This window comes from Schistocerca serialis, chromosome 5, assembly GCF_023864345.2.
Source record: "Schistocerca serialis cubense isolate TAMUIC-IGC-003099 chromosome 5, iqSchSeri2.2, whole genome shotgun sequence".
Lineage (NCBI taxonomy): Eukaryota > Metazoa > Arthropoda > Insecta > Orthoptera > Acrididae > Schistocerca > Schistocerca serialis.
In genome coordinates this window covers 368,908,822-368,922,433 of record NC_064642.1, presented here as the reverse complement: position 1 = coordinate 368,922,433, position 13,612 = coordinate 368,908,822, and the positions used below count along the sequence as shown (strand labels likewise).

Here is a 13,612-nt window from a genome sequence, read left to right as displayed (position 1 = left end):
ATCACTCGTATCAATATTTTCCCATTTATATTTGTAATACCATTTCAGTCCCTCAATCCCATAGATCTTAACTCTGTAACCATGTGCACAACATGCTCATAAACTCACAGAATCACTGAACAAATATCATTTCTGGCTATAACCTAAACAACACAAACAGTAAGGCTTTTATATTTTTACTGGCAGAATTCTTATAATGTTGTCCAACTATTAGCTATAGGCAAATTTAACACCAGTAAATTTTTATGCTTTTGTCCAATGAACATTTCTGTCATAGAAGGTTATCCGTTAATAACAAATCTACATACATCAATACTAGTATATGAAAAGGTAAATTAAATCATCTGATACTTTTAAATTACTTCTTCAATAAATGATACTGTCATACCCGTTTCTGAATTTTATATCTCACCTCACACTATTTTTCACAGCAACTGATATCACTTAATCTGACAAATACCGCAATTTCAATGAAAATTAGGCTGCAACAAGCTCACTCACTACCATTTATTAATGTACTCATTAACTATTTGGTGAACACTATAGTGACAGAACATCTCTAACAAAATGTGAACTTCACTAAACAGAATCTGCAAATAGAGCATGTGTCAACTGCATCCAAAATAAAGCCACAGAGCAGTAGCAGTGTCTCCTTTATACGATACAAACAATTTATAATTTCTGAAAATTATTCACAAAACTGCTGAAACAAGATCAATGACACGTCACAGCAGCAAATCCAAACTGTATCCAAAAATTTAATTACAAGAGGTCATTTCAGGGCATTAGTACAACAAATTGAAAAGATATCTAGTGCTGTGGTATAACTGATGGGGGAAAAAATTGCACTTTTCTCGCACGTATAACGTGAACTGAAAACTAACTCTGCATTCCACCCTTAAGAAACTTCACAACTACTAGAAAATTAACTTCTTATCATTAGCACACACTCAACCTGACTCATTTCTTACATTCAGATTCTGACGACTACAAGCAGATGTTGTTAATAGAAACAAGGGTTTATTTTACATATTTTCACTCCCCTGTTTCTTAGGATATTATCTAATGAGGCCACGGGCTTCAAATAAACTAAGTATTTGTTCAGAAGAAGGGAGCAATGAGATGAGTATGTAAAGCAGTAAACCGCCCTTAATAGTTCTTGTTGGTAACAATAAAAATCAGTTTTAGCTGAACTGTGATTTACATAATCACAATACATGAATGAAAAATAATATTCATGCAGATTTTGCCTCCTTGTCTGTAAGTCAAATGTACCGAGGTGCAAAGTTGTTCAACAGGCTCCCATTTAACGTAAAAAGAAGGAGATTGGGAATCCCTACCAAATGAAAAAAAAAATTAAAGACATACCTCATTAGACACTTTTTTTGCATATTAGTTAATTGTCTTTAGTCAATGATTGACAATGCTTGTTAGCAATGTACCATGTAGCAGAGCTGATTATGCGAGTTATGATCAAAAAGTAACAGGAATTTTTGTTTTTCATAAAGAATATTTATTTATTTATTTGTCAATATCAACTTTGTCGCTTCAAAGTAATCCTCTTTGGACGTAATACACTTGTGCAAGCACTTTTTCCAATCTTGGAAGCACTTCTGGAACTCGCTTTTCGTTATGGTGTTCAGCTCCTTCAGTGATTGTGCTTTTGTATTATTAATGGTGGCAAAATTATCTCCTGTTATGGGTCCCTTCAGAGACTATAGAAGGAAATCACAAGGGGCCATGTCTGACAAATACGGTGGCTGAGACAACATAACAGTTTTGTTTTTTGCCAAAAGATCATGAACAATTGTTGAGGTGTGAGCATGAGCATTATCGTGAGGAAATTTCCATGAGCAGTTTTGCCACAGTTCTGGTTTTTTTTCCCCTTCTGATTGCTTCATGCAAATGGCACATAGCTTCCAGGTAGTATTTTCTATTGACAGTAAGACTGTAAGGCACGAAATCATGGTGCATTATCCCTTTGTAGTCGAAGAAAAGAGTGAGAACAACTTCCCATTGATCGAACTAGTCGAATTTTTTTTTTTTTTTGTCCAGGATCTTTCCACTGGAATTATTGAGCCCTGGGTTCAATGTCATACATGTATATCCATGTTTTGGTCTCCTGTTATAACCTTCTAAAGAAATTTTGGTTCATCATAGACTTCATATGACAATTTCTGACGATGTCTATGTGATACTGATTTTGGTTGAAATTCAATAATTTTGGAACAAACTTTGCTGCTAGATGTTTCATGCCAAAAATTTCCCAAAAATTGCTTGGCATGAGCCACATCATCAGCAATCTATCTGATGGTGATTTTCTAAACCATTTTTTTTACTTCTTCCACATTGTCATCAGTAACTGATGTGCTAGGACATCCAGGGCAGTCATCATCTTTAACATATTCTTGTCCATTTTTGAAATTTTTATACTATTTGTAAAGTCCTGTCTTGCTCATAATAGATTCGCCAAAAGCCACAGTCAACATTTGAATGTGGTGCTGCACTTTACTCCATTTTTCAAACAGATTCTCAGAGCCATCTTTTTTGAAAGAAAAAATTCTCCGAGCATGCAAAAATGTGTATCGAATTTTCGGCCATCTACAATACACTAAATATTCAATATATGTGAAAATGCAAACATACATACGGAATGTATGTACCAACAATATAAATAGATTTGACCATTGGATGTATAAATACTGTGGAATTAAAAAATTCCCATTACTTTCTGATCACACGGTGTACAGCAACAGAAGTATAGTGAATTGTGAGCAGGTCACTGCTGTTACAGTTGTAGGTAACAGATTTTTTTGAACCCCCCCAAGTAATAACTTTCCTTTTAATTTACTAGGTTAAATTTAGCTATGATAATCACAAATCACATTAAGCAGGATACTGATAGTTTATTATTAATAGGATACAGCGTCCACATTAAGTTTCTGTGAGTTGCTAGTCTTCTGATAATGTATACGTGGATCAGTTCCACATTTGTGAAGGTTCTCCTTCTTGATGGGATCTACAAAATGTGATGAATGAATAAGTGAACAAATCAACTGGGTTTTATTTATAAATAAATTTAAATACAATTCATTTCCTTTATGTGCATTTGTTGTTTTCAGGTTCAGAAGGAAAAAATTTTGCTAATATTTCAATATTGCAAATACTGAGGAAATCATTTGACATTTTAAATTTCTGTCTCTTTAAAATATCTCATATTCTCAATAATAACAACAGTAACAGCAGCAGCAGCAGCAGCAAAAACAACATCAGCTGCTACTCACTGCTTGAAAAATTTTAGTATCTTCTTCAAAAACACATCACCCTCAGACTTACACTCAAATTCAAGAACTGTTCTTTGTTCTTGGCTAGGATATGACACCAAACTTTTCATACGAATGATTTCTCCATTTTCACCCTCAACATTTTGTAACCAAACGGAATTGAAGAAGAATGTGTCTACAAGAGTCTGAACTACAGATGCCTGCGGGCTATCATGTTTAACTGAAACAACCAATACAGCTTTATCTTTAGAGTACTTTGCACAAACAGAAGCAGCGTCCAGCAAAGATCCACAGATCAGTGCATTCAGCATCTCATTTTCATGTTTTTCAGTGGATGGATGAGAACGATCATTCATAATACAATAATCTTCCAATCCTTCCAACAATATAACATATGGAATGGATGCATGTGTGTGGATAGTGTAAAGGAACTTCAGAAGATCCTGCCATGTTGGTAGGTACCTGAAATATGACATTGCAAAATTATGTCAAAGTTTAATTTAATCTATCAAAAAGTCAGCTTTTCTCACTACTTTTAATTAAACATTTACAGTGTTTATAAAGATGCTGTTATTCAATGAAACAGAACTTCATCTTCAAACAACCAAGGAAGCAAAATACATTCATTATATGTTGTATTGGATACAGAAAAATCTCAAGGACAGGGGGCTAAAGATATCTTGAGCTACCTTTACTTTTACCACAATAAAAAATAATCAAGTCACATGCAAAGTCTCAGAAAGTTTTATTTAAACTGATTATACACATATACAAGACAATGCAATCTTATGATGTAAAAAAGTTACAATTGTGGTTCTCTTTCTTAAATGACAAATTCTATGCTACTATTCTTCTTGGCAAATTGGTTAATTACATCATCAATAGGACAATAGGCAATGTGAGCAGCCCCACAAGGGGGATGGGGTGCCCCCATATGTATCCGCCACTGGTTGTAATACAGTTTCATAATCGACAAACCAAAGTCGATCAGGACATCTAAAACAACAGACATTTTGAACCTAACCAAAATTTTTATATCCCAGGAATTCGATTCGTTTTATACATAAGACTTATTTATAATATCTGTACATTATCACTGAAAACCTGTATTATAGGAGTCATGTAAGAAATCAATATTCTGACAGTTGAAACCACTTTAATACATTACCCCATATTTTGTCACCATGAACAGAGGATCAATCACAACTACAGACCACTGTAGGATGACAAGTTTAATGGGGGACCCACTCACTTAGCCAATTCCAAAATTATGTCACTTATGGTACAAGGAAGCTGTTGCGTAACATTCACATTCGGTTAACAATTCTTTTCAAAAGAAACATTTATTCAGCAGATGACATAGGACAAAATATAATGTACAGATGTGGCATCACAATAATACAAAGGTTGCTTGATAAGTCTGTGTAAGACCCAAAGAAAATTTTTCTTTCTTAATGTTTGTGAAGTATAAAATGTATGGACCAGAGAGTCCATAAATGTTAATATGTACTTGTAATGTTTTCTATGATAATAAAGGAAGGTGCAGCCTTCACAGTTTTCTGTGGCCAGCAGGGAGATTCCTCACTCTTTTGCTATGTTAGCATCTATCAGGTTAGCTCTCAAGACCCATGAATATATTTACGGATATATAAATTAATACCTTTCAGATTTATTTATCCTTTGCACTATTCTCTTGCAACTTCCTGACAGATTAAAAGTGTGCGGCAGACCCCAGACTCAAACTCAGGACCTTTGCCTCTCACAGGCAAGAGCTCTGCTGGCTGAACTATCCAAGCATGACTCAAGACCCACCCTCACAATTTTACTTCTGCCAGTAGAGGTCGTGAGTCATGCTTTGGTAGTTCGGTCGGTAGAGCACTTGCCCACGAAAGTCAAAGATCCCAAGTTTGAGTCTTGTCCGGCTAGCAGCTTCAATCTGCAAGGAGTTTCATGTCTGCACACACACTGCACTACAGAGTGAAAATTTCATTCTGGAATCTCTTGTAGTTATCAGCTTTGTTTGTAGCTGTTCATTAAAGAAATGCAAAAGTACAGACATGCAGCAGTTCAAGATTGCCATGATCCAAATACTGAATAGTAAAATTATCAGATCCTTTATTATGCACCAATGAACTGGCAGTCTCTCAGAAATGAAGTTCAACACTGAATTAACCATAAAACATAACACAACTGACCAATCATGTTATGCACTTGCCTTTTCAAAATTATGTTGGACCACATCAGTGACTTTGCACTTCTCTCCAATATCACTCTGGAGTAAAGGGAAATCACAGCAGGAATCAACAAGCACTGCTCAGCTAATTTCAATTAACATTACTGAATTGATTTCCTACTAGAATGTGTAGGTGTATTCTCTTCCCAGTAGATGAATTCACAATTGCAATTAATGACTACCATCAGCTCTAGAATAGAATGCTGACAATGAGGATTTATACCGGACGTGAAGCCGGATTTCCCACTTTCGCGTGCAGTCGCCTTACCATTTGGCTATCTGTGCAAGACTCATGGCCAAGCAATTGCTCGCGGTAAGCGGAAAATCCAGGTTTGAGTCCTGGCGAGAAATCTGGGTTCAGTCCCGGTCTGGCACAAATTTTCATTGTCGTCTTTCCATTTTACACCTGATGGTAGTCATTATTTGCATTTGCAAATTCATCTAATGTGTTTCATAATGGCTGTGATCACCACAGTGCATTGTCATCAGAATAACACAGGCATTGCAATATCGTATTCTCTTCCTTCCATCTTTGCAAATATGCAAGGTAGCAATGAATTAGTCAGTGTGTCAGCTGCAATTGAAAATGGAGAAAACCGAGTTCCATGCTATTATTAAACATTGGAGTGCTGTACAAATCAATACACAGTATAAAGTAGTTCATGCAGACTCTATCCCGTCATTGAAAACAATTGAGTTTTGGATTAATGAATTTAAATCTAGTCTGACAAGCACTGGAAATGAAGCACATTATGGCTGTCCATCTGATATCCCCACAAAGAAAACCACTAACAAAATCCACAATATGGTAATGCAATACTGTAGAATAAAAATTCATGAAACTGCTGAGACTGTAGGCATCTCAACTGAACAAGCGCATAACATCCTGAACAAAGAATTTGTTCTGAAGAAGCTGTGCGCAAGATGAGTGTCACAATTGCTCACCATCGAGTATAAGACACACCTGAATTTTGGAGGAAATTTTTTTGAAGAAAAATGTGCATCTTATAATCTGTAAAAAAAACGGTATCACTGTACCCAGATTTGACGATGATGCTACCCACAATTGATACCAATCCTCCCAGTTGGTATTCCATAGCCCACCCATATCTTCACAACATCCTAGTCCATACTTTTGTCACAACAGCTCCCATCTCTTTGCCACATGGGTTACACCCCTATAGAACACCCACATGCAAAATCTGTCTGATGCAACCACCCAGCACATCCTACTTCAGTCCTGTAAAGGTTTATCCTACGCTATACAAGGCAGGGACATGTGAAAGCAACCATTTACCAGGTTTGCTGAAATTCCTGCACAGAATTTTAGGTGTTTAATTAATTTGTATAGCACAATTTCCTATGATGACTGAAGGGCATAGTATAACAGCTATCGACAATTTGTTTTTGGATCCAACAACATGTTGTGGCTTAGCTGTAAAACAATAGCCACTTGTTTACTTGACCATGATAGTCGAATGTTAATAAAATATACTGACCAGCTTGTTAAATATCACATAAGAGAAGTATTGTATCACAGAATCACAAAACATGATATGATCAGTGTTTAGAGAGAAATTATGTGAAGAATGTTCAGGAAAAATTTATAAAGCAGACAGTGTTGACAGAAAATTTAATTCTTTCTTAAACATATTGCTACAGCATTTTGAGTCTCATTTTCCCCTAACACAAATATGGGCAAAATCAAACAAAAATGAAGAAACGGTTCGCTAACTCTTAGGATTAAAGTACTTGTGCTAAGAAGAAAGAGCTCTATCTAATTTAATAGACAAGCAGCAGTCAAGAGCTGAAACTAGATCATCATCAAAATTGTAAAATCCTCCAGTCTGCCATCAGAAAAAATTGTGTACTTAACTTTAAACAAAAGTAAAAATTACAGGGTTATTACAAATGATTGAAGCGATTTCACAGCTCTACAATAACTTTATTATTTGAGATATTTTCACAATGCTTTGCACACACATACAAAAACTCAAAAAGTTTTTTTAGGCATTCGCAAATGTTCAATATGCGCCCCTTTAGTGATTCGGCAGACATCAAGCCGATAATCAAGTTCCTCCCATACTCGGCGCAGCATGTCCCCATCAATGAGTTCGAAAGCATCGTTGATGCGAGCTCGCAGTTCTGGCACGTTTCTTGGTAGAGGAGGTTTAAACACTGAATCTTTCACATAACCCCACAGAAAGAAATCGAACGGGGTTAAGCCGGGAGAGCGTGGAGGCCATGACATGAATTGCTGATCATGATCTCCACCACGACCGATCCATCGGTTTTCCAATCTCCCATTTAAGAAATCCCGAACATCACAATGGAAGTGCAGTGGAGCACCATCCTGTTGAAAGATGAAGTCGGCGCTGTCGGTCTCCAGTTGTGGCGTGAGCGAATTTTCCAGCATGTCCAGATACACGTGTCCCGTAATGTTTTTTTCGCAGAAAAAAAAGGGGCCGTAAACTTTAAACCGTGAGATTGCACAAAACACGTTAACTTTTGGTGAATTGCGAATTTGCTGCACGAATGCATGAGGATTCTCTACTGCCCAGATTCGCACATTGCATCTGTTCACTTCACCATTAAGAAAAAATGCTGCTTCATCACTGAAAACAAGTTTCGCACTGAACGCATCCTCTTCCATGAGCTGTTGCAACCGCGCCGAAAATTCAAAGTGTTTGACTTTGTCATCGGGTGTCAGGGCTTGTAGCAATTGTAAACGGTAAGGCTTCTGCTTTAGCCTTTTCCGTAAGATTTTCCAAACCGGCGGCTGTGGTACGTTTAGCTCCCTGCTTGCTTTATTCGTCGACTTCTGCGGGCTACGTGTGAAACTTGCCCGCACGCGTTCAAACGTTTCTTCGCTCACTGCAGGTCGACCCGTTGATTTCCCCTTACAGAGGCATCCAGAAGCTTTAAACTGCGCATACCATCGCCGAATGGAGTTAGCAGTTGGTGGATCTTTGTTGAACTTCGTCCTGAAGTGTTGTTGCACTGTTATGACTGACTGATGTGAGTGCATTTCAAGCACGACATACGCTTTCTAGTCTCCTGTCGCCATTTTGTCACTTCGTTCTCGAGTGCTCTGGCGGCAGAAACCTGAAGTGCGGCTTCAGCCGAACAAAACTTTATGGATTTTTCTACGTATCTGTAGTGTGTCGTGACCATATGTCAATGAATGGAGCTACAGTGAATTTATGAAATCGCTACAATCATTTGTAATAGCCCTGTACTTCAAGAATAAGGCAAAAACTATTTAGAACATTAAAGAAGAAATACACAAATATAGTAACCTGAATGAAATTGATTCCCAGAGAACAGCTTTAGCAGATATTGCGACACTTGCAAATCAATGCCCATCAACTTCAATGACTACTTTCCACCGAGGCACAAACATTGCACCCACTTGCAAATAACCAAATACAGATACATTTGATCAGTTTGTGCAGACACTACATGAACCACAACCAGACATTAGTTTCAAAATACAGCCCCTAAGCAGATTTAAAAGATCATCAGATAATTAGAAAGTAGTAATTCTGCTGACAATGATGGAATTTCAATCAGAATATAAAAATCTTATACAATTTGATAGGGTTACTTTTGAGCTACATTTTAATAAATTATGACTCACGGCAAATTTTGTGACAGACTTAAATATGCTGTAGTAACATCCATTCACAAAAATGGAGACAGAAAATCACATCTCATTACAGACCTGATTTGCTCCTTCCTGCCTTTTCAAAAGTATTTGAGAAAGTAGCCTATGATAGAATACTCAATGATTTAATTGAACACAACTTGTTAACTACCCTTCAGTTTGGCTTTCGTGCTGCATTCTCTGTGGAGAGAGTGATACTAGGCCTCATAATGAAACAGAGCTAAACGAGAAAAATTATCCAGTGGGACACAAAAATTCTCCTCAGCAAACTAAAGAGATATGGTATTACTGAAATCTTCATGCATGGGTCGAATATTACCTTTAAACAGAAAGCAGAAACCATTCAGGTTCACCATAACAAGCTCTGGAAGTTTTTCTACTCCCAAATGGTCTTCCTGCTCTTCTGCCTTTTAAATACATACATTCTGTTGATGATTGGTCACGAAGATTAATGGATTAGGGGATTCACCACAGCATAATGCATGCCATACCATGAGGAACTTGCGCTGGCATAACATGGGAGGGAGGGAACAGTAAGACCAGAAGACCAAGAACAAAGTGCTCGGACTGAAATAGATGTTAAGAAGCATTGACAGAAACAATGTTCAAGAGTGGATTCCAATTCAAGGTTAAAAGATATCAATATTAAGATTTGCTAATGACATTGCTATCCTCAGTGAAAATTAAGAAGAATTACAAGACCCATTGAACGTAATAAACAGCTTAATGAGTACAGAATATGAACTATGAGTGAAACAAAGAAAGACAAAAGTACTGAGAAGTAGCAGAAATGAGAACAGCAAGAAACTTTAACATCAGAACTGAGGATCATGGAGTATACGAAGTTAAGGAATCTGCAACTTAGGCAACAAAATAACCCATGATGGAAGCGGCAAGGATGACATAACAACCAGGCTAGCACTGGAAAAAAGAGCATTTCTAGCCAAGAGAAGTCTAATAGTATCAAACATGGGGCTAAATCTGAGGAAGAAATTTCTGAGAATGTACATTTGGAGCACAGCATTGTATGGTAGTGAATCATGGACTGTGGGAAAGCGGAACAGAAGAGAATTGAAACATTTGAGATATAGTGCTGCAGAAGGACATTGAAAACTAGGTGGATTGATATAGTAAGGAATGAGGAGGTTCTCCACTGAATGTCAGGAAAGGAATACATGGAAAACACTGAGAAGAAGAAGGGACAGGATAATAGGACAAATATCAAGACATCAGGATACAAAGTTTCACTGAAGCAATGATGTAAGATGATTTCATTGCCTCTTGTGCAAGAAAATATTGACTTTATTGAAAATAACATAATTACTGATGAACGATAAACAGTAATATTTCCCTGTGAGGGCTTTCAGTGCTCTGATATGCTCATAAATAATCTTGGAATATACCATGTTAGTCTTATGCAGACAGTCATTCAAAGATAGTCTATGTTCAGTAGTGCATAAACACACAGATCATGCAATACTAGTTGAAGGTGACTTTAACCTACAAAGTACAGACCAGGATGCCTATGGATTCATTGAAGGGGGTACAGACATACAGCCAGGCGAAGTACTTTTGAACTCTTTTCTGAAAACTCTTTTGAGTAGCTAGCTCAGCAGTCCACACGCAATGAAAATATCTTAGATCTTGTAGCTATGAATAGGTTAGACCTTATCAACAGTTGTCAGTATAGAAACAGGAATTAGTGATCATGATGTCATTACAGCAACTATAGTTACAAAAGTTAATGAATCAGTCAAGAAGGTTATGAGAGTGTTTGTGCTAGATACAGCAGATAAGACAGTGAACTGACATCACTTCGTTCCAGTAACATGGTCATAGGGGAATTATGGTCAAAGTTTAAGCAGACTGTAAATAATGGTCTGGAGCATTATGTGCCTAATATGTGGACAAGGGATGGAAAAGATCTACCTTGGCTTAATAACAAAAATCTATAAGATGCTGAGGAAGGAGAAGCTGCTGCACCCACAGGTCGAAAGAGAATGCACAAATAATGACAAGCTTCATTTGTCTGTGGAAAGACCTATGTGCGAAGCATACAACTATCACTCTACGGCATTGGCTCCTTACCTAGCTTGCATTTATTGTGAATATTTCGCCCAGGACAAAGTTCCAAGTGACTGGACAAAAGCGCAGGTTACTCCTGCATGTTGTTTTTGTTCTGGCCTCTACCACTGTCATACCTAATATGCTTTATACATTGAAGTGACAAAGAATCTGTTATAGGCATGTTGTTGTTGTTGTGGCCTCTACCACTGTCATACCTAATATACTTTATACATTGAAGTGACAAAGAATCTGGTATAGGCATGCATATTCAAATGCAGAGATATGTAAACAGGTAGAATACAGTGCTAAATAGCAAAAGATCTGGCAAAGAACTCAAGAAAACTTTGTTCATATGTAAAATCACTAAGCAAGTCTAAGGCTTCCATTCAGTCCTTTGTTAACCAGTCTGATGTGGCATTTGAAGGTAGTAAACCGAAAGCTGAAGCTTTAAATTTCACATTCAAGAAATCATTCACATAGGAGAATTGCACAAACATTCCATCATTTGACCACTGGACAGACTTCCGTGTGGATGACATACTAATAAGCATCTATGGCATAGAGAAACAGCTGAAGGATTTGAAAGCAAATAAATCAACAGGTCTGGGTGGAATCCCAGTTCTGTTTTACACAGAGTTCTCTACGGCACTGGCTACTTACCTAGCTTGCATTTATTGTGAATATTTCGCCCAGGACAAAGTTCCAAGTGACTGAAAAAAAGCACAGGTTACTCCTGCATGTTGTTGTTGTTGTGGCCTTCAGTCCAAAGACTGGTTTGATGCAGCTCTCCATGCTACTCTATCCTGTGGAGGCTTCTTCATCTCCCAGTACCTATTGCAACCTACATCCTTCTGAATCTGCTTAGTGTATTTCTCTTGGTCTCCCTCTACAAATTTTACCCTCCGTGCTGCCTTCCAAAACTAAATTGGTAATCCCTTGATGCCTCAGAACATGTCCTACCAACCAATCCCTTCTTCTAGTCAAGTTGTGTCACAAATTTCTCTTCTACCCAATTCTATTCAATACCTCCTCATTAGTTATGTGGTCTACCCATCTAATCTTCAACATTCTTCTGTAGCACCACATTTTGAAAGCTTCTATTGTCTTCTTGTTTAAACTATTTATCGTCCATGTTTCACTTCCAAGCATGGCTACACTCCATACAAATACTTTCAGAAACGACTTCCTGTCACTTAAATCTATACTCGATGTTAACAAATTTCTCTTCTTCTGAAACGGTGTCCTTGCCATTGCCAGTCTACATTTTGTATCCTCTCTACTTCGACCATCATCAGTTTTTTTGCTCCCCAAATAGCAAAACTCCTTTACTACTTTAAGTGTCTCATTTCCTAATCTAATTCCCTCAGCATCACCCGATTTAATTCGACTACATTCCATTATCCTCATTTTGCTTTTGTTGATGTCCATCTTATATCCTCCTTTCAAGACACTGACCATTCAGTTCAACTGCTCTTCCAGGTCCTTTGCTGTCTCTGACAGAACTGCAATGTCATCGGCAAACCTCAAAGTTTTTATTTCTTCTCCGAGGATTTTAATTCCTACTTCAAATTTTTCTTTTGTTTCCTTTACTACTTGCTCAATATACAGATTGAATTACATCAGGGATAGGCTACAAACCTGTCTCACTCCCTTCCCAACCAATACTTCCCTTTCATGCCCCTCAACTCTTGTAACTGCCATCTGATTTCTGTACAAATTGTAAATAGCCTTTCGCTCCTTGTATTTTTACCCCTGCCACCTTCAGAATTTGAAAGAGAGTATTCCAGTCAACATTGTCAAAAGCTTTCTTTATGTCTACAAATGCTAGAAACGTAGGTTTGACTTTCCTTATTCTATCTTCTAAGATAAGTCATAGGGTCAGTATTTCCTCACATGTTTCAACATTTCAAAGGAATCCAAACTGATCTTCCTTGAGGTTGGCTTCTACCAATTTTTCCATTCGTCTGCAAAGAATTCATGCTAGTATTTTGCAGCTGTGACTTAATAAACTGATAGTTTGGTAATTTTCACATCTGTCAACACCTGCTTTCTTTGGGGTGGGAATTATTATATTCTTCTTGAAGTCTGAGGGTATTTAGCCTGTCTCATACATCTTCCTCACCAGATGGTAAAGTTTTGTCAGGGCTGGCTCTCCCAAGGCTATCAGTAGTTCTAATGGAATGTTGTCTAGGCCTGGGGCCTTGTTTTCACTTAGATCTTTCAGTGCTAAGTCAAACTCTTCACGTAGTATCATATTCCTATCTCATCTTCATCTACATGCTCTTCCATTTCCATAATATTGTCCTCAAGAACATCACCCTTGTATAGACCCTCTATATACTCCTTCCACCTTTCTGCTTT

General features: G+C 37.4%; 1 protein-coding gene across 2 annotated transcripts in view; it reads right to left on the bottom strand.

Moving 5' to 3' along the window:
- Nucleotides 1-3,058: 3,058 nt before the first annotated feature.
- The window catches only part of LOC126481350 (uncharacterized), a 52,788-nt gene continuing 42,234 nt past the window's right edge, over nucleotides 3,059-13,612 (bottom strand). The window contains exon 4 of one of the 2 annotated variants that reach the window (XM_050105045.1): nucleotides 3,059-3,746. In XM_050105045.1, the coding sequence (XP_049961002.1) occupies nucleotides 3,281-3,746 (466 nt within the window). In that variant the 3' untranslated portion in view covers nucleotides 3,059-3,280. The remainder of the gene's footprint in view (nucleotides 3,747-13,612) is intronic. The other variant, XM_050105044.1, reaches the window with a different exon arrangement.